The 25,259-nt window shown below is 41.6% G+C and overlaps 1 protein-coding gene across 5 annotated transcripts in view; it reads left to right on the top strand.

The window, feature by feature from the left end:
- The window catches only part of Ate1 (arginyltransferase 1), a 157,146-nt gene that overhangs the window by 82,763 nt on the left and 49,124 nt on the right, over positions 1–25,259 (top strand). For all 5 annotated transcript variants that reach the window (XM_045149515.1, XM_045149510.1, XM_045149491.1 and 2 more), the window contains 2 exons: positions 1,624–1,805; positions 7,405–7,504. In XM_045149515.1, coding sequence (XP_045005450.1) covers positions 1,624–1,805; positions 7,405–7,504 — 282 coding nt within the window. The remainder of the gene's footprint in view (positions 1–1,623; positions 1,806–7,404; positions 7,505–25,259) is intronic.

Raw genomic sequence — 25,259 nt, forward strand, 5'->3', positions numbered from 1 at the left:
TCTCTCCAGCCTCCTCACTGAGGATTCTTCATATTCATGAGTGATATTGAGTTGTGGATTTTATTTCATAGTTTTTCTAGTTTTGATATTAGCAAAACCTTTCTTTTACTTCATTCTTCTATAGCTTTTGTCCATATGCATTTTCTGAGAGATTTAACTTATGGAAATGATAAACTAGCTATGTTGTATGTGTTCACTAAGACTTTATTTCTTTTAGTGCTTTTTTTAAAAAAAGTATTAGAGAGAGAGAGAAAGGGGGGCAGGTGAGAGAGAATGGGCGCATCAAAGCCTATAGCCACTGCAGATGAACTCCAGATCATGAGCTTCCTTGTACATCTGGCTTTACATGGGTAATGGGGAATTGAACCTGGGTCCTTAGGCCTCACAGGCAAGCACCTTAACCACTAAGCAATCTCTCTCGTCCTAAGACTGTTAATGTCTAACTTCCATTCAGTCTTAAGTAGATCCCTTTTCTTTAACCTCTTTATAAATTTTATGATTTTCATTTATACTTAAAATCATTTTGAATTTTAAAATGAGACATGTCTTCTAACTGAATTTACCAAAAGGTGGTTATGAATTTAAGTTTCTAGATTTCTTCTCTGGGATTATAGCTGTATTGTGAGAAAGATGAGGACTTTATTTTCCTTTAGTTAAGAGAAGTGTGGTAACCTTTTATACTTACACAGGAAGTCATACCTAGAAAAAAAAACGAGTTCCTGACCTTGTCAGTGCCGGAGTAGTCATACATCAGGCTTGATGACAGTATGGGGACACTTCTCATCCAACCCTCTTTTTTTATATTCTTTTTCTCTTACGTACAATTTACTTTTACCTTTGTGTGGAACAGAGTATAGTTTAATAGAAAATCTTTTTTGTTTTTTTCAAGGTAGGGTCTCAGTGTAGCCCAGGCTGACCTGGAATTCACTCTGTATTCTCAGGGTGGCCTCAAACTCATGGCGATCCTCTTACCTCTGCCTCCCGAGTGCTGGGATGAAAGGTGTGTACCACCACACCTAGCTTAAATCTGTTTTTTTTTTTTTAAAAACTTACTTGTTTTAGTATATGAAGTAAGAAAGGTAACATTTTATATGGTAATTTCTTTTTACCTTTTAGGTTTTTTTTTGTCTTGTCATTGGCACATCATCCTTGCACATATTTCTTGGATACAGCTCCAGAGCTTGTACAGTTTATAAAGATCAGATCAGTGGAATTGGCCTGTCACCTTAGACCGTTCATTTCTTTGTGTTTGGATCATTCAAAATCCTTTCTGCTGGCTATTTTGAAATATTAGTTAATTTCTGTCTTCCACACTTACCTTGCTGTGCTATAGAACTTTACAGTTTATTCCCCCTTGCCAGCCATATCCTTAAACCTACCTACCATCCTTCCCAGCTCTCTTCCCTGACTCCCCCTTTCATCCTTCTGTTTGGTCAGTGTTTCTACAAGTGAGAAGTTTTGCAGGTTTTTAACATCGGATACGCCTGGGGAAGATATGGCAGCAGAGGGGATTTTAGGACTTTTACTGACCTAAGTAAAATCCAAGTTGACTGCATGAGAGACTGTCTTCAGTGTGGAGGACGCTGCGCAGCTGTTGACGTTCGCATGTCTGCTTCCTTGCAGCCAGAGCGCCCTCCTCACGGACCAGAGTGCGGCTATGGCTCCTTCCACCAGCAGTACTGGCTCGATGGCAACATCATCGCGGTGGGCGTGATTGACATTCTTCCGCACTGCGTCTCATCTGTGTATTTGTACTACGATCCCGATTATTCATTTCTGTCTTTGGGTGTCTACTCAGCCTTGAGGTAGGATAGTCTTTTGCAACTGTAATGGGTTACATAGAAGTTCTGATAATTACTCATTTGCTTCTATTTCATTATGTAACAGGATAAATCCTTTTTTAAAAAATGAGAATAACTTCTTTGTTTATTTTTATTTATTTATTTGAGAGTGACAGACAGAGAGAGAAAGAGGCAGAGAGAGAGGGGGGGTGGTGGATGCTCCAGGGCCTCTAGCCACTGCAAACGAACTCCAGATGCATACACCCCCTTGTACATCTGGGTCCTGGGGAATCGAGTCTTAAACTGGGGTCCTAAGGCTTCACAGGCAAGCACTTAACTGCTAAGCTATCTCTCCAGCCCTATAAATCCTTTTTGACAGTATATTATAACTTGTTGCTATGGTAATCTCTTAGTTACATGTCAGGTTTTAGAAGTAACACTTTAAAAACTGACGCCTGTACTTGAGGAAACCCTCCTGTGCTTAATGTTCTGGCACACTGTAGTGAGATAAACCATTGTATTTGGAGCTGCCTTGAGATGTCTAGTTTATACATTTATTTAGATCTCTCTGCCAAAGTCACTTGTGCTCCTTAAATGTTACATTATTTATATTCTTGTCATTGCTATCAGTTCTTGGTGTTAGTTAAAAATATAATTATGGTATGAATTAATTAAACAATATGACTCTAAATTAAAGCAATATGAGTGTGTGGGAAGAAATATATTTATATAGTTATGCATTGCTTAAGGAAAAGGACACATTCTGAGAAATATGACATTAGGCAATTTTAGAGCATTCTTATCCAAACTGAGATGTCTCTGATGCCACTAGGGTAGTCTAGTCTTCTGGGGTTGCTCTTATATATGTACCTTATTGCCAACTAAAACATCATTTTCAGCACATGTCATGTGTGCCTGTATACACACACACACACACACACACACTCTCTCTCTCTCTCTCTCTCTCTCTCTCCCCCCCCCCCCCCTCGGCGAGCTCCCTGGAATTGTACTGAGGATCATCGAAGGCACTCATATTTCAGAGCTTTAGCATTCTCATTTATTTATCTCCAGGGCCAGCAAAATGGCTTGGGGAGTGCCCACATAAAAACCAAGCATGGTGGTGTGCACCTGTCATCCCAACACTTGGGGGGCAGAGATGGAAGCCTCTTAGCTTCTCCCTGTTTGGTTTTTATATTTTTTTCAATGTGTTTCTATTGATATTTTAGACCTCTCAGAAATAAAAAAAAAAAATTTAACCCCACGTAATAAATCTTAGCCTATGTATGAAATATTTCATGAGTCAGTAGCCCCATAAATGGTTTATGTACCCAGCTGCACTGAGACAGCAAATAAGCACTTAACTCGCAGCAGAATTAGAAGGGCTGTGGCTTGGGCAATCACTTGCACAGTTGAGGGCTGGAGAGCTGTGAGGCATGTGGGTGCGGAGGTTGACACTGCTTCACAACTTGTCATTTCCTGTCAGTGCTTGAAGACAAGTCCCTGAAATGATGGAAAGGGAAAGACAGTCAGGACACTGACATTGTGAAGCAACATTGGGGAAGCAGGTTGCAAGCTGCCAGTTTTCTTAGGGATATTAAGTATTTTATGTATTTCAAATCTGTTTGGGTTATTTTACCTACATTTCTTCAGTGTCTTAAGAACCCTCAATTCAGGAGCTGGGGAGATGGACCAGCAGGTAAGAGCGCTTGCCGTGCAAGCTTAAGGGATCGGCGGTGAGTCCTCCTGGCTGCAGTTCTCCAGCTCCCGCGCACACGGCTTGGTGGCCGCGCACACTGCACACCTAAAGCCGCAGCCCTGGGGAGAGTGGAGACCGGAGGCTAGCTGGGGGTCATGGGTCCGACAGTCTGACTGAAAAGGGCAGCCTTGTGTTCAGTGAGAGACCATCTAAAGGAAACAGGCAGGCGAGCAAGGGAAGTGAAAACCCAGTGTCCCCTCTGGCCTCCGTATGCTTGTGTCAGCACACACGTGCATATATTGTGCACCCTGCACCACAGTGCACACGCACAGCGCATAGACTACATATACAAAAAACGAATCCTACAATCAGTGTACAGTGCTTTTTAGATTTTCAGTTATCTAATCTGCAGATTTAAAAATTGAATTGGAGCTTGAGTGTGGTATTTATGTATTTTTAGGAAGCTGAATTTTTGGAGTATAACTATCTTGTTAACATGCTATATGCACAGAGTCTTTGTGGCCTAGGATTGTTGGTAGAAGACACACAGGATAAGACTTCCTGTTGGTCAGAAAGACACACTTGAACAAACAAAAGCAACTAAGTTTTTATTTATTTATTTGATAGAGTAACAGAGAGAGAGAGAGAGAGAGAGAGAGAGGGAGGGAGGGAGAGAATATGGGCGTGCCAGGGCCTCCAGCTGCTGCAAATGAACTCCAGACACATGTGCCACCTTGTGAATCTGGTTTACGTGTTTTCTGGGGAATGGAACCTGAGTCCTTTGGCCTTGCAGGCAAGCACCTCAACCACTAAGCCATCTCTCCAGTCCTAAACTTAATTTTAGATAGTATGAGGCACTGCTTGCTACCATAACACAACCAGCAGTTGTGGTCAGGATGAGGCAGTTTACAGGGTGTCGGGAAGGATCTCTAAGAATAAGTGATACCTGAGAAACAGCAGTCAGAGAGTCAGGCTTAATCATCTGAGGGCATAAGCCTCACATGGGGTGGCAAATGCATGTGCAGAAGAAGCAGAATAGTCTTATGGGTGAAGTATAGGAAAGGACTTGGTTTTCCAGCAGAGAGGGTAGAACTGAACGGGGCAGTGGAGTGGGCTTATAAATTATGGAAGTGAGATCTCTGTGGGATACCAACCTAGTGCATTAAAGTACAAGAACAAAGCCGGTGACAGGCTACCAGGGGGGCCACAGATATAGTGGCTTGATCTAGAGTTTAAGATAGAGGTGGTGAGATGTGGTCACATTCAGGCTGTGTTTGGAGATACAGCCCAAGTGACTTGCTGCTGGGTTGGACATGGGTGCGAAAGGAGAGAACAACTGAGGCTGTTCGTAGACTTGGGGGAGTGGGAGTCACGGACCAGTGGGCGGAACCCGTGAGGAGTGCCACTGTGGTTAGGTGGGACTTGCTGGGGATGGGCAGTCTCAGATTTGCACGTCTATGTGCATTCTTCCTCGGTTTGGGCCTTACAAGTGGATTATTTCTAGGAATTGTAACATTTGTTCTGTGGTAGAAATGCTTGTAACATAAAAATGTATTTTGTGGGTAACCTTTCAGTGCTTCAAATTTTAACTTGAAAAATAAACAGATAAATAATTCCATTAAAAACTACATTTCTTGCTGGGTGTGGTGGCTCATGCCTTTAATCCCAGCACTGGGGAGACAGAGATAGAAGGATTGCTGTGAGTTTGGGACCACCCTGAGACTACATAGTGAATTCCAGGTCAGCCTGAGCTAGAGTGAGACCCTACCTTGAAAAAACCAAAAACCAAACCAAACAAAAAAAGTTTCTCAGGCTGGAGAGATGGCTTAGTGGTTAAGGTGTTTGCCTCCGAAGCCTATGAAGGCATGTTCAAATCTCCGGGTCCCCCATAGCCAGATGCAAAAAGTGACTCAAGCATGCAGTGTCAAATATGTGCACAAGGCGGTGCACATGTGTGGAGTTTGTTCATAGTGGTTGAAAGGCCCTGGCATGCCCATTCTCTTCTTCTCTCTCAAAAATAAAATAATAATAAAAATATTTTAAAATACATTTCTCAGCTGGGCGTGGTGGCACATGCCTTTAATCCCAGCACTTGGGATGGAGAGGTAGGATTACCGTGAGTTCGAGGCCAACCTGAGAATATATAGTGAATTCCAGGTCAGTCTGGACTAGAGTGAGACCCTACCTTGAACCCACTGCCTCCCCTCCCCACAAAAACAAAAACAAAAACAAAAGAAAAAACATTTCTCAACTGCATGTGGTACCACATGCCTACACTCCTGGTGTCCTGGAACCTGAGGCAGGAGAATTGATTGCTTTAGGTCACCCTGGCCTAATAGTGTAATTCTTTTTTTTTTTTTTTTTAAGTGCTTAATGTGTTTAATGGAGCTTATAGTACAAAACAAAATGATGTTAAGAAAATCTTCAAAAGTAGAAGTAAACATTTAAGTCAAAACCAAACAAATAATAGTGTAATTCTGTTTAATAAAAAGAAACTCTCCTGAATCGAAACAAATATACAAACAAAACAGCTTTCATTGTGCTTTAGAAGTGTGTTGCGAGGATCGGGGAGATGGCTCAGTGGTTAAAGCACTGCAGGTCCCATGCCTAGATTTGAGTTCCCAATACCCACGTAAAGCCAGATGCACAAAGTGGTGCATGTGTCTGGAGTTCTTTGCAGCAGCAAGTGGCCCTGGTGCTCCCGTGCTTTCTCTCTCTCAAATAATGAAAATACTTTATATATGTATTTGACAACTTCTATACTTACAGACAACAAACCATGGTATTCCCCTCCCCTCCCCTCCCCTCCCCTCCCCTCCCCTCCCCTCCCCTCCCCTCCCCTTCATAACTGCTCTCTGTCATGTCCCCTCCCTCTCTCTTCTAGTCTCTCTTTTAATTTGATGTCATCATCCTTTTTTCCTATTGTGAGGGTCTTGTGTAGGGATTTCTAGGCACTGCGAGGTCTTGGATATCGAGGTCAATTTCTGTCCAGACAGTTGTATGTAGGGAGTGGTACCTTTCCTTTGGCTTTTACATTCATTTTTGCTACTTTTGAGGCATGATCTTACTCTAGCCCAGGTTAACCTGGAACTCTGTAGTGTCAAGCCGCCCTTGAACTCATAGCGATTCTCCTACCTCTGCCTTTCAGGTGTTGGGATTAAAGGTGTATGCCACCATGCCCGACAAAAAAAAATCTTTTAAAAAAGAAATATATTGTGATTTTACTTAAAACTCTTATATACAACCAATTTATTTAGCTAGGCAAGTGGTGGAAATTTTGTGCCAAGACTTATCTATATCCAAGTTACAGTCACTTCATACACAGGCATTTTAGTAAAAACAGAAAGTTCTTTGTTTAAGCAGCACTTGAATTTGCCAACAAACCAAAAATAAGATGAGAGAACATAGTAGTTTCCTTTTTCATTTTGGGAAAAAAATATATATTGGGAAAAAATATATTTACTGTGTACCTAGCTACAGGAGTGAATGATGTATCATATATAGCTGAAAGTATTTGCATGGAAATGCATTTTCCACAAAATTTATTTGCTGTTGAATTTTTAAAAATTTGTTATACTGTTGTAGACCTGTGAACAGCCCAGATTCATTGTAAATTCTAAGACCTAATAATACACTGGAGAAATCTCTAATTTTATGCCATTTGAATTTTAGTTCAGCTACTTTTTTTTTTTTTTTGCCTAATAAGGTATATAATGTAAACTTAGATGCATTTATTCAAAATAATTCAGAGAGGTTTTAGGTGTCTTTTTAGTAAAAATTATCTAGTGTTTAAAAGCTTATTGTTTTGAAGAGTTGGGTTTTTTTGATACTTAATTATTAGATTTTTATCTAATATTTATCATTAAATCACATTGGTGTTTGAAAATTGGAAGCAGAATTAATTGTACCTTTATCTTCTATTGACAGGGAAATTGCTTTTACTAGGCAACTTCATGAGAAGACAGCTCAGCTCAGCTATTACTATATGGGTTTCTACATTCACTCCTGCCCCAAGATGCGGTACAAGGTAAAGTCAATTGTCATGCGTGTGTGAGCACATTCAGACGGGAGCCATGAATGGGACCTGTGTCGCAGGACAGGGAAGGTTTGGAGTTGTCGAGGGTGCGCGGCGATGCTAACCGGCGGCGCTCTGCTGCGCCCTGCTCTGCTCTGCCGCTGTGCGGGCTGTCGTGTTGTTGGGGGATGTAAACGTATCTCAGAATGCCCCTTTGTTATAAAGGTAGTGTGAGGGCTGGCAAGATGGCTTCGGTGGTTAAGGCACTTGCCTGAGAAGCCTAAGGACCCAGGTTCAATTCTCCAGAACCCACATAAGCCAGTTATACATGGTGGCGGATTCATCTGAAGTTTTTTGGCAGTAGCTGGAGGCCCTGGCACATCTATTCCCTCCCTCCCTGTCTCTCTCTAGTAAATAAATAAAAAATTACTTTAAGAGAAGTAGTATTGCTGACTTCTGTGAAACCCTTTGGTGTTTCCTAAGGAATATCAACAAGTGTGAGGGCGGTGTGAGGATCGCTTCTACTGTGCAAATAGGTTGTACCTTAGACACAGAGTGAAAGTACATTTACCTCCCGTGGCTGTGTCAAGGGTATAGAGAAACGCTGATGCAGAGGTGGCACCGAAGGGCTTTTAAAAATGGTTCAATGGGCTGGAGAGATGGCTTAGCGGTTAAGCGCTTGCCTGTGAAGCCTAAGGACCCCGGTTCGAGGCTCGGTTCCCCAGGTCCCACGTTAACCAGATGTACAAGGGGGCACACGCGTCTGGAGTTCGTTTGCAGAGGCTGGAAGCCCTGGCGCGCCCATTCTCTCTCTCTCCCTCTATCTGTCTTTCTCTCTGTGTCTGTTGCTCTCAAATAAATTAAAAAAAAAAACAAAAGTGGTTCAACATCACCAGGCCTCAGGTTTAGCAGCTGCAAAGTGGAGTGCTGTAGACTTGAGCTCTATTATGTTAATAGGATGTTTGAATATGTAATCTGCCCAGTTGGCTGGCACCTATGAGATCATTGTTGTCCTTTGTCAGGACCCACCAAGGCTCTGCTTGTGTACTGACAGAGTGTACCACACTTCCAAATGACCTGTGCAATTAGGTGGACTCCTTAATTTAGATGCTGGGGATGAAGAGAGGCCTGGTTTAATGCATAACCCCCCCCCCCCCCGGTCTGTGAAAACTCCCAGAACTGTGGGCATTTGCCTTTTGCTCCCAGGGAAGTGCCCCTGAGCTCTTGGGGAGGGCACTCCAGATAGTGAATCTCTCTGGAGTAAATCCTCTGTGTGCCACAGGGGCCTCTCAGCTTTGTTCCCACTCTTCAGGGCCAATTAAATAAATAAAATGTCTCTTAGAACTCAGGTGTTGGCTGGATAAAATTTTTTACTTCATTTAAACAAGAATTTGCCATGTTTGTCCATGGACTATAAATTGTATATCATCTCTGATGACACTCAAGGGCATTTTCAGGACTTTTTGTTAGCACAAATGTAATATTCTGTGTGTTGCACAGACTGAGCCCTTGCATTTGAGGAGAAGGCAGGAGTGTGTTAGAATGCCACACTGCTCATTTATTGCTTACTACAAGTATTTGCCTCAGAAGCTAAGGTAGGGATTCCTATTTACTTATGAGTAAGATGGGAAATTCAGAATAGTTTATGGTATTAATAGGTTATTGCCATTTCACATACTTTTAAGCTAGTAAGTTAACTTTATCTCTGGACAAGTCCAAAGCACCATGTGTCATCAGAGAAGGTAACTTTGGTTATATATATTTCCTGGCATTGGGTTGGTAGAAATGACTTCAGAATCTATTGTTATTTCTTTAATTCAGTAAAGTCATCATGAAGCATTTTTGGTTTTACCTTTTTTTTTTTTCAAATCACGACTCCTATGGGAAGTCATTTGAAAATAAGATATCAGGGAGCAATAAGAATAAAGCTGAGCAGTTAACATGAGAATATTGCTGTTTGAGGAATCCGTCTGCATCAAGGTGAAAGAAAGGGCTGGAGAGGTACTAACAGCCAAAGCGACGTTTGAAGCAAGCAGCGCAGGAGTGCAGTGCAGGGGGAGTTACGGAGTCGAGTGTGCGCGGGGAGAGGAGGCTGGCTGCTGTTAGCGCTGCGTACAGTGGTGTAAATATGACAAATATTTAAGCTCATCAGGATGGTATACACCTGTATTCACAGAACTTGGGAGGCTAAGGCAGGAAGACCTCCATGAGATTCAGCTGGCCTGGCTGCACAGATCTAGGCTAGCGAAGGATATAGCAAGACCCTGTCTCAAAAAAGAGAGACAGAGGCCGGGCGTGGTGGCGCACACCTTTAATCCCAGCACTCGGGAGGCAGAGGTAGGATCGCTGTGAGTTTGAGGCTACCATGAGACTACTTAGAGAATTCCAGGTCAGCCTGAGCTAAAGTGAGACCCTACCTCAAAAAACCAAAAAAAAAAAAAAAAAAAAAAAAAAGAAGAAGAGACAGAGGAAAAGTTTATATACAAAGTATCTTAGTCATGTTCCAAGAAGTAATAAATTTTGGCAGTTTAGATCCAAGATTCTGTGTTGTGCAACTGACTTGTAAACAATCCAGATATTAGGTTACTCAGTCATACAGATAAGGCTTGTTGACATTTTAGATTTCAGTACTTTCCAGAATTTTCTGCAAATACTAGTAACTTCATATTTCTTATTTGTTGAATAATTTTCAAGATTTCTGTAATAATAAAAAGTACTTAATTCTGGCTGTAAATAAGTTGGATCAAACTGTCTTATTCACAATTCCAGCTAGGGGAAGGAACTAGTATTGAAAGACATAATGGTCAATTCTGTCTATAACTGATGTTTAGGAAAAACACTTTTCACTGTTTTAAACGGTCAAACACTGATTTGTGAGAGACAATATTAACCTAAGCAGTCACTTTACAAGTTATGTTGAGACTTGGGTTGAGGTGTTATATTCTGAGCACATGTTATATTCATGAAAAACAAAAATATGGGAGAACCTTCTAAAAGAACCAGTATTTTAACTTTATATATAATATTGGGGACTTCAAAGTAGCAACAAAGGATGCTGAAAATATGTTACATTTACTTTGGTCAAAATTTTTATGATCCAATTTCTTAAAATTTTGTATTTTCAGTCTTGAAATTAGGAATATCTGTATGGATATATACATAATTAAAAGTGTAATTCTGAAATATTCAATAACTAAATTTGTTTTCCGGAAAACATCTAGTTTATTATATCCAATTTACATATTACATTAATCTGGCAAATGTGCTAAAAACAGTGTTTAAGCTATTTTAGCTTTTTTCCCTCTCCCTCAGGACATAAAAAAAGTGATCTTATATTAACCGTATATAACCTCCTGTGAATTTTGCCTTATTAAAATTGTGCCTTATTTTATTAAATTGTTTCATTGGAATCCAATTCTGTATTTTGAAAAGTAGCATTTTATTTCTAAGCAGGCATTTACTTTTAAAAAAAGTCTAAAATCTTTACAGTGCCTGTAATTGTTATATCATTGTTTATCTGTTGAATTTATGTAATATACAAATCTATAAATTAAAAAAAAAGTACTTAAAAATTAAATGTCTCTAATAATGAGTAAAAAACAAAAATAAGACTATTAGAGGGCAGCTGAACTCATCACTGTGTCCCCAGTGCCTCACCTGACTATTGGAAGCATTTGACAGTAATTTAGGGTTTCAGGAAATTCTTTTCTTTCTTTCTTTTTTTTTTTGGTTTTTCGAGGTAGGGTCTCACTCTGGCTCAGGCTGACCTGGAATTCACTATGTAGTCTCAGGGTGGCCTCGAACTCTCGGAGATCCTCCTACCTCTGCCTCCCGAGTGCTAGGATTAAAAGCGTGTGCCACCACGCCTGGCAGGAATTTCTTATTTTCAAGTTCCCTGAGTTAGTATCTCATTCAGATTTGTAAGCACAATCAAAACCAATAAAACTAGATGATAGCCCAAAATAGAAAGGTTTGAGATTCAGTTTAACCATTCAAACCAGCCATTACATTTTTCTGGAGTATTTGTATTCATAATTTTTGAGAGAGATAGTTTAGCATGTTGTATTGTTAATGGTTTTATAGATATTGTGAGGTGATAGATTTTTTTTTTTCTTTTTTAAGAGGTAGGGTTCTCACTGTAGCTCAGGCTGTCCTGGGATTCACTATGAAGTCTCAGGGTGGCCTTGGACTCATGGTTATCCTCCTACCTCTGCTTCCCTGGTGTTGGGATTAAAGATGTGCGCCACCATGCCTGGCTGAGGTGATAGAATTTTTTTAATGTTAAGGTAGTTCTATTAAGCCAGAATTTGTATGTGATACTGTTTTTGAACACTTTCGTGTTTGTCTTTTTCTCTTACGTTCTTTCTGCCAACTCTTCGGCAATGGACCCTGAGCCTTGGCAAGTAAAAAATGTTTGTTGACTGGGCCTTGTGTCACACATCTATAATCCTAGCACATGGGAGGCTAAGGCAGGAGGATTGCCATGAGTTTGTGTCAGTCTGAGCTACACAGTGAGTTCCAGGCCAGCTATAGCTAGAGCGAGATCCTCCTTCACAAACAAACAGACTTGTACACAAAAATATCTTACTATGTTTTGAGCAAATGAGAACCACCAGCACATTTGCTTATTCAGACTTTTTTTTTTTTGTCATCTCAGGATGGCCTTGAACTCTTGGTGATCCTCCTATCTCTGCCTCCCAAGTGCTAGGATTAAAGGCATGCTCCACCACACCCAACTAGTTTTTTTTTTTTTTTGAGCAGAAAATTTGCTGTTCAAAATGTTCATATTGCAAGCTGAGACGTAGAGACCAAAAAGAAAAAAAAAAAAACCAACCAACAACAAAATACAGGAACTGAATTGTATATATTTATAAATTTTCATTTTCAGATTGAATGGAGGTGAATTTAGCATATAAATATTAATTGAAAGGTTTTTAGATTATAACTGTCAACTTTTATAAAATATCACATTTCTGCTACATTAAAATATGCATGAAAAAAATCTACTACAAGTGTTTTCTGATATCAAAAAAAGGAATACATGTTTTTATATAGGAGGAGCCTTTTTAAAGTCTCTTGGGTGCCTGGTACATACTAGACAGTAGTTGTATCTAGAGAGGGACTGTGCCATAAGGGAATTTGTGAGGGCTGGTGGAATTTACAACACAGACAGTACCAAGTGACACTTAATGGTACTTGAAACCAGCTGTTGAGTTGATGTAAAACAACTCAAGTGTTTAGCAGCAAGTTTAATGGTCACAAAAGTTCATTTTGTCTTGCTCTCTGCATTGAGTAGTGAGTGATTGTAAGGCGTATTGAAATGGTATCTGTTGTGTATGTGTACATGTATGTACACCCTGCTCTGCCCATCTGAAACAAAAGACCATTTGCGTCACCTCAGTGGTGCTGACTGGCCTTGGGATTTGCACTGACTGTTGGATACCTTGGCAGCAACTGTCTGTGATTGCTGGACTCCAGCTTTAAGAGAACTGGCTCCCCCCCCCCCCCCAGGTAAGGTCTCACTATAGCCCAGGCTGACCTGGAATTCATTCACTGTGTAGTATCAGGGTGGTCTTGAACTCATGCGATCCTCCTACCTCTGCCTCCCAAGTGTTGGGATTAAAGGTATGCACCACCATGCATGGCTAGAACTGGCATTTTTTACTTATGTTGTGGAGCCAGGCATTATGTAAAAAGTCCAACTACCCTACTAGAGAGAGGCTACATATAATTCCTGAAGTCATCTTGGATACTGCAGTCTTGGCCAACTTCCTGCTAAATTCTTCTACATTATTGAACCTAAGAGAGCAGCAGAAAACCCACCCGCTGAGCTCTAGGGTACTCAGGATCCTGAGTAGTAATGGATTACACTTTTAAGCCACTGAGTTTTGGGGTGGTCTCTTACTCAGCAGTGGATGACTGAAGCAGTATAATTAGGGAGGCCGTGCCTCACCCATGTGGAGCTGGGTGGGCTTATATCCTGAAATAAGCTGATCTGAGCAGTTTTTATGGTGGCTCAAGATGAGAGCTTTGGCAGAGTCAGTCAACTTCCAAATGTGATCCCACCAGACAGAGATGCTCTGTTTGGCTTATGAGAGCTCATGTTTAGAAAGCATCTTTTCAGTATACCCTTCCTTGAGCCTACAAGTCATCTTCACATGGTGACAGATTTTGCTTTGGCTTGCCTTGTAATGATGAGCACTGAAAGATGAAAATCACCATGTGGCCATCTTCACAGCTATATTAACAACACATGCTGCAGTGAAGTTCTCTCTGCTTATCATTTATGGTATTTGTATTCTTGCATATCACACTCTTAAATGTTTCCATTGCATTCTCTTGGTTTTACTGCTTAGTGAATCTGTGGTATATGTGCACATTTTACTATGTGGTCTCAGGGTGGCCTCAAGCCCATGGCAATCCTACCTCAGCCTCCCGAGTGCTGGGATTAAAGGAGTGCACCACCATGCCCGGCTGAGAACAGTTTCTTTAAGCCTTATATGTGTGCATTTTAAATAAAGGTTAATGTGAACATTACATAGTTGTAGTTTTGATCTGTGCAAAGCCTTAGATGTAAGGCATAGGATAGTCACACAGAATTTAATAAAAGCTGGTTAGTAGTCACCAATGAGAGGAAAGTATCTGGACGTGTTGCATTGCCATGAATGGGACTTTGTGATGGCATTACTCAGTGTCAGTCCAGAACTGGCCGAAATGAGTGGAAAATAATTTTCATTGTCAGATTCTCCTAGGGAGAGATCTTGCTGAGTGGGGTGGATGGCGCTTTCCTGGCTGCTGTCCCAGAATGCTTGTCCTCTGGGTCTGCGTCTCTCACAGCACCCAGGTGGGGGTGTCCTGTCCATGCATCTCAGTCATGAGCAGTGGCTCCAGTCAGAAAACAATAACTTTTAGAGCTGAGGATGACTCGGTGGACAAAGCTCTTGCTGCTCATCATGAAGACTTGAGTGGGGCGTGCACCACACCAACGCTGGGTAGACATGGGGCCAGTCTGTGAACTCAGTGCTCAAGTGGTGGAGGCGGAGGATCCACAAAGCAGGGTGACCAGCTCATCATCTGGTCTACACACACACACACACACACACACACGCACTTGTACACACACTGAACAAATGGCACAAGACATGAAAGAATTAATTTCTTTTCCTCCACTCTATGTTTAAAAAAATACTTAAAAATTTGGCAAAATGCACATAACGGTCACCGTCCTATCTGCTCTTCAGTGCATAGCCCCGTGGCTTGGGCACATTGACGTTGCTGGGCGGTCACCCTTGCCTGACCTCTCCAGAACCAAGCGACACTATTTTGCTTACCGGACTCCCTACTCCTCCCCCGTCTTAATTACTTTCTGATGTCTCAGCTTTGGAACACTATTCTCTTAAATTTGTATATTTAGTTAACTCATATCTAAATATTTTATATATATGCATACTTTTTTCTCTTTATTTTCTAATTATGCTTGAAACAGTTCTCTTTGAATTTTTACTTGGTTTGTTAAAGGGTTTTTTTTATTGTTTATTTATTTATTTGAGAGTGACAGAGAGAGACAGAGGCAGAGAAGGAGAGAATGGGTGCTCCAGGGCCTCCAGCCACTGCAAACGAACTCCAGACGCGTGCGTCCCCTTGTGCATCTGGCTATTGTGGGTCCTGGGGAAATCAAGCCTCAAACTGGGGTCCGTAGGCTTCACAGGCAAGCGCTTATCCGCTAAGCCATCTTGCCAGCCCTGCTAAAGGATGTAAAATATTTTTTGTTTTGCTTTGTTTTGTTTTGTTTTGTTTGTTTTTCAAGGTCTTGCTTTATCCCAGGCTGACCTGGAACTCATAGCAATCCTTCTACCTCTATCTCCCGAGTGCTGGGATTAAAGGCGTGCACCAGCATGTCCAGCAGTTTTTAATGCTTTCTTACTCTTTATATAGAGAGTTTACATTATCATTTTGACCCTTTCTCATTTATTTATTTATTTGTTTTTATTTTTTTATTGTTTTTTCGATGTAGGGTTTCACTCTAGCCCAGGCTGACCTGGAGTTCACTCTGTCGTCTCAGGGTGGCCTCAGGCTCAAGGCGATCCTCCCACCTCTCTGAGTGCTGGAATGAAAGGCGTGCGCACCACGCCCTACTCCTTTCTCATGTATTTAAAAACTATTTACTTCTGAGGATGAAAATGAGAGTATATTGAAGTGTTGTAAGGCATACTTTTTAAAGTGGCCTCTCCATGTTGTCTCTTAGTGCTGCTGAGAGAAAGGCCGTTGTGTGATTTGAAAGAAGTGTTTTGAATGAGTTCCTGATGCAGACCCTGTGCAGGCCAAAGTAAACAGTGATTTCAGGCAGTCTGCTTTGGTATCATGGCATGGCCAGACATCAGTGGAAACATCAGAAAGGGTTCTGAAATGGCAGAAAAGAAACAAAAAGCCAATTCATCCATGGTTAATCATTCCCGTACTAACTGCCTCAGCTCGAGTGTGGTCAGACAGCAGCCCTGGAATTCTCTAGAACTTTGCCCACAAGAAGGTAGAAGATATTGCTGGTACAAAAGCACCTATAAAAATATTCATGGGTGTTAACAGAGCTGTATTTGCAAAATCATGTGCTACTGAAACCCCCAAGCCTCCTGGTTTCTTGACCGAGCAGTCTGGTAAATGTTATTTCTCCGTCCAGCAGACCAGGGCCTTGCATGTGCTGTTGACTCTTCTACTGCTGAGCCGAAAGGGACACAGATGACCTCAGCAGTTACCCACAGCACAGAGCCAAATCCGGGATTCTTTTGATTCAGCGTCTGTCTCCTTGATGTCAAATGTTCAATGGATTAGACATAGGCAGTTTAAAAATAAAAAATCACCACAGAATTTTAGTAAGGGATTCTTGATGCCTCCTAGAGGTAGTGGTTGGTAAAGGAATTCTGGTACTCATCACAAATTCTTGTTTCTAAAGTTGTCATGTGTGAAGACATGTGCCACATCAGAGTCAAAAGCATTTTTTGAGGAGTTCTGTTCTATGTCTCATTACAGATGAGGAAATTGAAGGCCAAGATGGGTTGGCTTGCCCCATGTTTGCATTAACTCACATATACTTTTAACAAAAGTTGGGAGCATTTGAACTCAGGAATGGGAATTCACATAAATAATATTGCTTATCAGATTCATGATAAATTACTTAAAACTTGATTTTGGAATATCCTAAAATGCTTGGTCTATTACTGAAAGCTAAATGTTATTGAGAATAAAACCTAATTTAATCCTGTGTCATATTTTTCCATCTTTTTTCTCATCGCAGTGAAAGAGGAAGTCTGGGGCTGTGCGTGATTCTCAGCCTTTGAAAAATGCTAACCATCTGTGCAGCCTTTGAAAATTACTGTGTGCGTTCTACCCTGCCCTGCTAAAGAACGTCTGCTTCCCTCCTGTCCTTGGCCACGCCGCAGGTGGCCAGCTTCCTGCTCCGCTCTGCTCTTCCCATGTCGCAGCTGTGTGGGCGCCGTGTTCTCTTCAGACCCCAAGCTCGTGCGCCAGCGTCTCATCCCTGCCTCTCCCACTCTGTCCCCATCAACCACTCATCCCTGGTGACGTTGGAGGTGCTCTCTGCTTCTAATTCTTGTCACATTCAAGGTCTTTCCCTGAGTCCCCCTTGGGCTCTGGCTTGTAGGTGTGCCTGGTCCTGCAGTGCTTGTGGGGCCTGTCCATTGTTGGATAAGACACCCTACCAGAAGCAGCTGATGGGAGGGTAGCTTATTTTCTGAGGAGAAGCTCCATGGTGGCAGGGGGAAAGCATGACATCAGCAGAGGCTGGACATCGCCTCTGCCATAGATGTAGAAAATAGCAGCAGGAGAATGAGCCAAGCTCTGGCAAGGGGGAATCCAGCTACAACACCCCTAAGCCTGTCCCCAACAACACAACTCCAGCAAGACTCCAACTCCCAAATTGCCATTAGCTGGGGACCAAGCATTCAAAACACATGAATTTATGGGGGACACCTGAGTCAAAGCACCACTTCTGTGCCCAGAAAACCACGCTAGACGGCAGGGCAAAGGGCCAGTAGACAGGTTCCCACATCTATCTGCCACGGTACTGGGCTCCAGCAGATTTATTGGCTGATAGAGGAAATTAGTAGGTTTTATGGCTTGCATAGCTGGTAAGCGTCTGTGAGGATAAACCAGGAAGTGACATAAAGCAGTAAGCACCACACACAGAGCAGGTGGTTTAATTGAAGCAGGACTTGGAATTACTCAGAAGTCTCTTCTTTATTGTAGTTACAGTTTATGCTTTCTGTGAATTCTTTTTGTTCCTACGTATAATTCTTTTCACTGAAAGATTTTGTTGTTATTGATACGATATGTACATGTGATACATATGTACAAACACTTAAATGTGCACAGAACTTGTGTCTAATGACGCATTTTGACAAGGTGAACACCTGTGTGTCCACTGTGCCGCCCCAGTGATAACCCTGTCCTGTCCTGGTTTCTGACACTAGGCTAGATTTACTCGGTTTTGTACTTTACATAAATGAAAGTACTTGACCTTGTGACTCAGCAGCCCTGTGTGTGAGATGTGGTTTTATGTAGCAAAAGCTAGCTTGTTCTTAGTTGAGTATGGTACTCTGTTTAATAAATTCCCCTTCTAGTGCACATGAATTGCTTCTGTGTTTGGGTAATGTAGTCGCAGCTGTGAGCATTCATTTATGTCTTTCGTGAATTTTGATATCCATTTGATTGGTATAGATCCAGATTGTCAGGCCACAGGGTATGTATATGCATGTTGAATTCATACTGCCTATGATCTTTCTTTTTAAGTGGCTACAAGCTTTAGGTTCGCTGAGATGAACTTCCAGACCAAGCACAGTTAAGGAGGAAGGGATATATTGAAGCTTACACATCCAGGGGAAGTTCCCTAATGGCAGAAGCTGGCCTGCCTTCACAGGACCAAGCAGAGAGAGAGAAGCACAAGCCAAAAGCCACACAGCACGGCATACTGCTGGGGAACCAGCTAGGCACACTTTGCATATCTTCTGATTGAAATGTGAAACCTACCACCACACCTTAAGATCCACTCAGTGAAACCTCCACCAGCCTGGCGGCTGCAGATGCAAACTACAAAGTCATAAAACACTGAATATATTGGGGGCCATCTATTTAAACCACCACACTGCCTTAACTTGTAATGCTACTGGCAGCCTTGCTTCTGGTCCTGATGAATGTATAAAGAGTGGCAATTCAGTGTAATTCTAACTTGCATTTTGCAAGTTTGAATGACAGCGTTGAGCCTCTTGCCGTGCTTCTTGGCTGTGTGTCATGTCTGCCCAGGCTGTCGCATTTCGGTGCAGGGCCTCCTGTCACTTGTAGAGGCTCTTTGTACACACTGCTGCTGTCTTCTTAGCGCATGTCATTTTAAAGTCATTCTGATTATAGGATTTCCATGCTATTATATTTTTATTATGGCAAAGTACGTTGGATTTTTCTTTATCAGATTTAGCATTTATTAGGTAAATAAGCAAGTTACTACTTTAACCTTAGACTTCTCCCACTGAGCAGTAATTTTCTCGTCTGTTCAACAGCAAATGTTTAATTAATCACCGAAAGACATACAAATAAACTTTTGACATTAAGATTTTTTTCCAAATAACTGGAAAACCTGAGACCCTTAGTTAACTAAGGTAGGGTGATGTATTGAGGGAGACTCAGGAGGATAATGTAGTCACAGAGCCTTTTATGTTTACAGTGACATTTAGAATCAGACACAATTGTCACTTACACCCCGTTTTTGTCATCTGCCTTCTGTCACTGTTTATGGTGTGTGTTTGTTTAATTTCACTGCAGCTTTAAATTTTTATGTCGTACAATCCCCTGTGGTTTCTGGCTTCTGAACTATGCTTTGAAAAGACCCTCTGTAGCCCACATTCAACGATGATACCTAACAGTGATTTGGAAATCACTGTATTTTTAGGTGACGCCAAGTGAGGCAGCACTATTGTCTGAGCTCTTGTGAATGAGTGTGTGAGCCACATGCACGGCAGGGCTAGCAGAGTGCTTGGAAGTAAGTATTGCGATCCTTGTCCTAATTATTTTTGAGCCATTTTCATAGGGATGCAGTCTGTACCGAGGGACTGGTGTTTGCTCGCTTATTATTCGATTCCTACCCTTAAAATACTTCACCTGTGAAGTGATAGAATTTTCAAGTTGATGACCTTGAACTAATGATGTAATTAACATAATTACATTGGTGAATTAATGATGTAATGGTGAATAACTCCTTTTATTAATATAATTACACCAGTGTGAAAATTGAAGCTTAGCCTATCATCAAAACACTACCTTAATTCAATATAGAGTGGTTATAGTGTTTGTGATAAACTCAGAGTACCTAAGTTTGCTTGAGAACCTGCCTTTGCCCAGTTCAAGTTTATCTTTATTTATTATTTGTGTTAATTAGTTAATTAGGAGAGTAAGAGAATGGGCATGCCAGGGTATCCTACTGCTGTGAACAAACTCCAGAGGCGTGCACCACTTTGTGCATCTATCTGTCTTTACACAAGCCCTTAACCTCTGAGCCATGTCTCCAGGCCACATTCCATTTTTTTAAATATGCCAGTATCATTTGGAAGAACAGTTTCACTAGCTGTACTTGCCTAGTTGCTACATATTAGTGTAAATGACTTTCTAATATTTGTGATTTGACAAAAGCTTGGTTCTCCTCATCCTTCCTTTCCTCCTTTCCTCCCTTCCAAGATTCATCTCGGGTTTGCTTCTTCTGTGAACTCTTGCCCGACCTCTTTGATGTGTGCTTTTCCTGTTGTCCTGGACATCTGATCACAGCACTCACTGGATTGCATCACACATTCTTGTTTCCCAGTCAGTCATCTGTCTCTTTAGATTCTGAGCTTCTGGAGAGGTGGGAGTTGAACTCATTAATTTTTCTCGCACAATCCCTTATTTATAGCAAACGTCCAGTCAAGCTTTAGATGGGTGTGGAGAGGTGGCTAATTAATCATACATGTCTATGTCAAGATAAAGTTGCACTGCTTGGTATTTCAACAGGATATCTTAGTATTATTTTGGCAATATTAATCAAAAATAAGTTTACACTGGGCGTGGTGACGCACGCCTTTAATCTCAGCACTCGAGAGGCAGAGGTAGGAGGATCACCATGAGTTCGAGGCCACCCTGAGACTCCATAGTGAATTCCAGGTCAGCCTGGGCTAGAATAAGACTCTACCTTGAAAAAAACAAAAAATAAAAATAAATAAAATAAATAAAAATAAGTTTACTAAGACAGGGACTCTCTGTATACTAATGAAAAGGCTATTTTATTTGAGTTGTCAGATAGATGAAGAGGGAAGATATCAAGGGGTAGGGGCAAGAAGATCAGGAGTTCAGGGGTTTGAGGCCAGCCTGGAGTTGATGGGGTTGAGACCCTGTGTCATAAAACAAAACAAAAACAAAGAAAAACAATTACCCACAAAATAAGTCACTAAACAAAATAACAAGTTCATTTCTCACATTCTTGGAGTGTGACAAGCCCACAACCAGTGCACTGGTCATTTCTGTGTTTGGGAGCTGTTCCCTGCACCTCAGCATCGCACTTGAACATGGGCCCCAGTGCTGTACCGTGAAGAGCAGAAACGGCCTTAGCTAGTCTCCCTTACATGAGAATGAAGCTCCTTCAGAAAGTACTGGCCCATTTGTGAGGGTAGACCCCAGTGAGTAGAGGCTAAGCATGCCACTGGACATTCTGTAGTCCAAAGGACACCCCTTAAACAAGGGGTTACTTGGCCAAAATGCTATTAGTGCCAGGCTTGAGGGCCTTGTTTTAAAGGGTTCCTGATGTGCCATTGAAGTCCTTTGGGCTTTATAGTGATGGAGTTACCATGGGTCATTTGACTCGCTGTCAAAAAAGGAACTTATAAAAGATTAATTTTGAGTTCGCCATAACAAGCTTGAAATAAATTGCCCTATATGACACACCAGAGAGAAGTTACTTGTGTCTAATTCATGACCCTATGCAGTTGTAAACTTACTGATGACCCTAGAAGTACCTTAAATTTTCTTTGGGAGGGCTTATGTGTGACTTTACCGCCAACTTAAAGGTAATTAGCCATTTCTGTGCAATGAGGTCTGTCCAGCCAATCTCCAGATCAAGTTCAAAATTCTCAGGATGTGGTGTTTCCTTTTTCCAATCCTGGTGTGTGTGGCAGTCTGACTCCTAGCATTTGCAAGTCATTGTTTTCCTTGCCATTATAGAAATAAAGAGAAGTTCTGCAGCTCTCAGTAAATAACCAAGTGAACTGGATTACTTTCAGTGAAGCGGCTACGTTCAGTTCATAGCAGGCTCTTATTTTCCTCTCCTTGAGCAGTGGTGTCGGGCACGTCTTCCGTTCGTGAGTGTAACTCTTTACCACGGTTACACTGAGCTGTTCTAGAGAGATGAGGCTCCTGTCTGTGCATTTAACTCTTCTGGAATATTGTGGTTCCCGTTGTTCTTAGAAGCTATCCATTCCAAGACACTGAGTGAATACCTGAAACATTATATAGCCCTGAACCTTATATATAATATTTTTCTTACATACACATATGTATTATAAAATGCAATTTTTAAATTAGGCATAGTAAGAGATTAACAGTAATGAGTAGTGAAGTGGAATGGTTGTAAGAGTATACTGTGATACAAGCTGTGTATATGTCTTTCACAGTCTCTTACTATACTTCGCCTTTTCAGGTTAGGGGAAGAACTTTATGTCTGTACTTTGGTATATCTGAATTCTGAGTATTACTGACCTTGAGCTTTAGAACCATGATTGCATCAGATAGGATCATTTGAACACAGCCCTGTGCTCCGTAGGTCAGTGGGTCTGATTACAGGCACCGCTACCTAGTGACTGATGAGCAGGTAGTGTTGGGTGTGCTCGATGCAGGAACGGCTCATTGGAGCAGTGACATGGCCCAAGACTGCATTATGCTACACAGAAAGGCTCACTGTTTACAGTTTATGAATTGTTTCTGGAATTTTCTATGGAATACTTTTAGGCTCTGGTTAACTGCAACTGTGGAAAGCAAAACCGTAAGTGGACAGGAGGGACTACAACATAGTCACTGTGTGTCTGCTGGTGTTAGAATTAAAGCCAGTTTCCCAGCTTCCTCTACCCCGACAGAATGCTCCATGATAGCTCTTGAGACACAGATGTAAAGATACGCAGCAACTGTATACCCTCACCTCCCTTCAGACGTAAAGATACACGGCGACTGTATGCCCTCACCTCCCTTCAGCAGGGCGGTGCACGTCTCCAATCCCAGCACTGAGGAGGTAGGGGGAGAATCAGAAGTTAGTTCAAGGTGACCCTAAGCTACCTAGGAAGTTTAAGGCCAACCTGGGTTACATGAGAACCCATCTCAAAAAAACAAACACAAACAAATGAACAAAAATGAAATACCTCTGGGATATTTTTCACCCTTAATAGTTTTTGTCTGGTCCTTTTTTTTGTTTTTTGAGAAAGGATGTACTTTGTAGCCCTGGCCCAGAATCACTCTGTAGCCCTGGCTGCCTTCTAGCTTGTGACCTTCCTCAGGCTCCTAGGAGCTGGGCTTGCAGGCGTGCCCCTCCCGTGCTGCATGCAGACACCTACAAATGCCTTGTTGTCTAACTCTGTGGTGGTTAGGCAATGGGAAGTGACCTTGAGAAGCATAATTACCTGGACATGTAGCAGGAGGTTGGCACTGACATTTGCTGAGATGCAAAATGCCCATTGCTAAGAAGGACCTTCAGTGATCGTTGCCAGTCCGCTCGCCTCTCATCTGTGCTATGTGTTCTGAGGGGATTTACGTGGTGTGAGAATCACTAGGAATCTGTAGCTCACAGTTTTCTTACCTTCACCTTCTTTGCCTGATCTTCGAGGGCTTCTCCCGTCTACCTTGAGACGCACCACCATCCCTCGCCTGTGCTTCCTTCTGCTCTCCATCAGCGCATTGCTCTTCTCTCCTGTAAAATAAAGTGCAGGGGCGTGCTATTCCAGCTGGCTTGCTTGTCTTGTTTTTTGATTCCACTTCAGCCATTCACTTAGGTGAGCAGAGAGAAAGATTACAGTCAGTTTGCCAGTTATGTAGTGATCTGCAGTAAAACCCTTCAGTTTTTGGCAGGTGTGCTTTCCTTCACCAGGGAAGTCTGTTTCAGCTGTCCAAGGGAGATTGCTGTTCCCATAGATCAGCTGCCTTTGACTCCAGATCACCACTTAGTGCCATGTGACCCTGCCATCTTAACCTGTTGACTAGACCAGGCATGGGTGACTGACCCAAAGATAGCCAGCCCTTCTGGGGTAGACTCAACATCAAAGCCTTGCTCCCTGAATAGTGGACGAGCAAATCAGTCCGATCCTCTTACTTTAATGATGTTGGGATGGAACTGCTGGAAGATCTGTGCTTAGAGCCATATCCACTAGAAAGCCACTGAGAAAAACAGCAAATAAAAAAAAAAAAAATCAGTAAGGTCAGGCTTTATAACCGTGGGCTGCAGAGTTGGAAATTGTAGTAAACTTATACACAGTCACATTATCTGGAAGATAGAGTCCATCCGTGGCTTTCTTTCATCTGGCTTTCAAAGGGGCCAGTATATGAAAAGATATCAAGATGAGATAGCCTTGAGATAGTTGGGGAGCAAAAGCTGGGAGTGAGAAGCAGATGAAAATACAGACTGGGGCCTCCTGCTGTTTTTGAAGGGACATAAATAACTTGATGCCAGATCTTAAATTATGATCTTGAATCCGTGAGGGCTCTGTCTAGCCTGCATTTCCTCTTCTTGCTAGATAGCCTGGAACTCTCTGAAGGCCTGACTGACTACATAGTTTCTTACCTATCATATTATGTTACCCTCCGCATTAGAACGAGCTCCTTCTTAGGGTTACCTCAGTGAATCTCTTCAACCCAAACAGCAGTGTGGACCAGCAGCCAGGATGCAGTAAGCAGGGCAGCTGCCGGGGTGGGGGTGGGGGGTAGGGGTGTCGGGACTTTTCCTTCTCCCTGGGTGTCAGCCTTACAGTCAGTACCTCTTTGCAAAAGGAAGTGCCAAGATTTAAAATTGCCTCCAACAATCTTACCCAGTATTGATCACTATTGATGTTTTGTTGTGTTTCTTTAGGCTTTGTAAAATAAATAAATAAATAAATAAATATATATATATATACATATATATATATATATATAATTTTTTTTCCCCTGACAGGTGTTATTGGATGATACACAGGTTTTTTTTTCTACATTTCCCTGTATGATTTATGTTCCTTAGATATTTTACATGCATGTAATTTTATTATATTTTTTACACGTGATTTAAAAGACTGTAAGTATACTAATATTATAGGATGTCTTACAATGTAGTTCTTGCCACATTTTTTCCTGTAAATAACATGATGAATATCTTTTTGTGTATTTCTTTTAGACTTTAATCACAGAAAACATTTACTACATTCATTGTTGATGTAAGGAACCAATTGTTGTTTCATATCTAAGCGTTTGGGAAATTTTCTTCCAAGAAGAAAATTTTGTATTATAAAGTAACTACTTAAAGTTAAGCTGGTGACTATAGTAAAGTGTTCTTCCTGTTTTTGGAATAATTAAACCAGTTAATTTTCAATTTTAATTTTTGTGTTTCTCTTAAAAGTTTTACACTTAGAATTAACTTTGCTTGACTGCCTTCACTTCTTTTTATGTGCTGATAAAATGGAAGCCAGTCTCTCTGTCCCTATAAACTTTGGAGTTCATTTAGGTTCTGATG

Source organism: Jaculus jaculus, chromosome 1 (genome assembly GCF_020740685.1).
Source record: "Jaculus jaculus isolate mJacJac1 chromosome 1, mJacJac1.mat.Y.cur, whole genome shotgun sequence".
NCBI lineage: Eukaryota > Metazoa > Chordata > Mammalia > Rodentia > Dipodidae > Jaculus > Jaculus jaculus.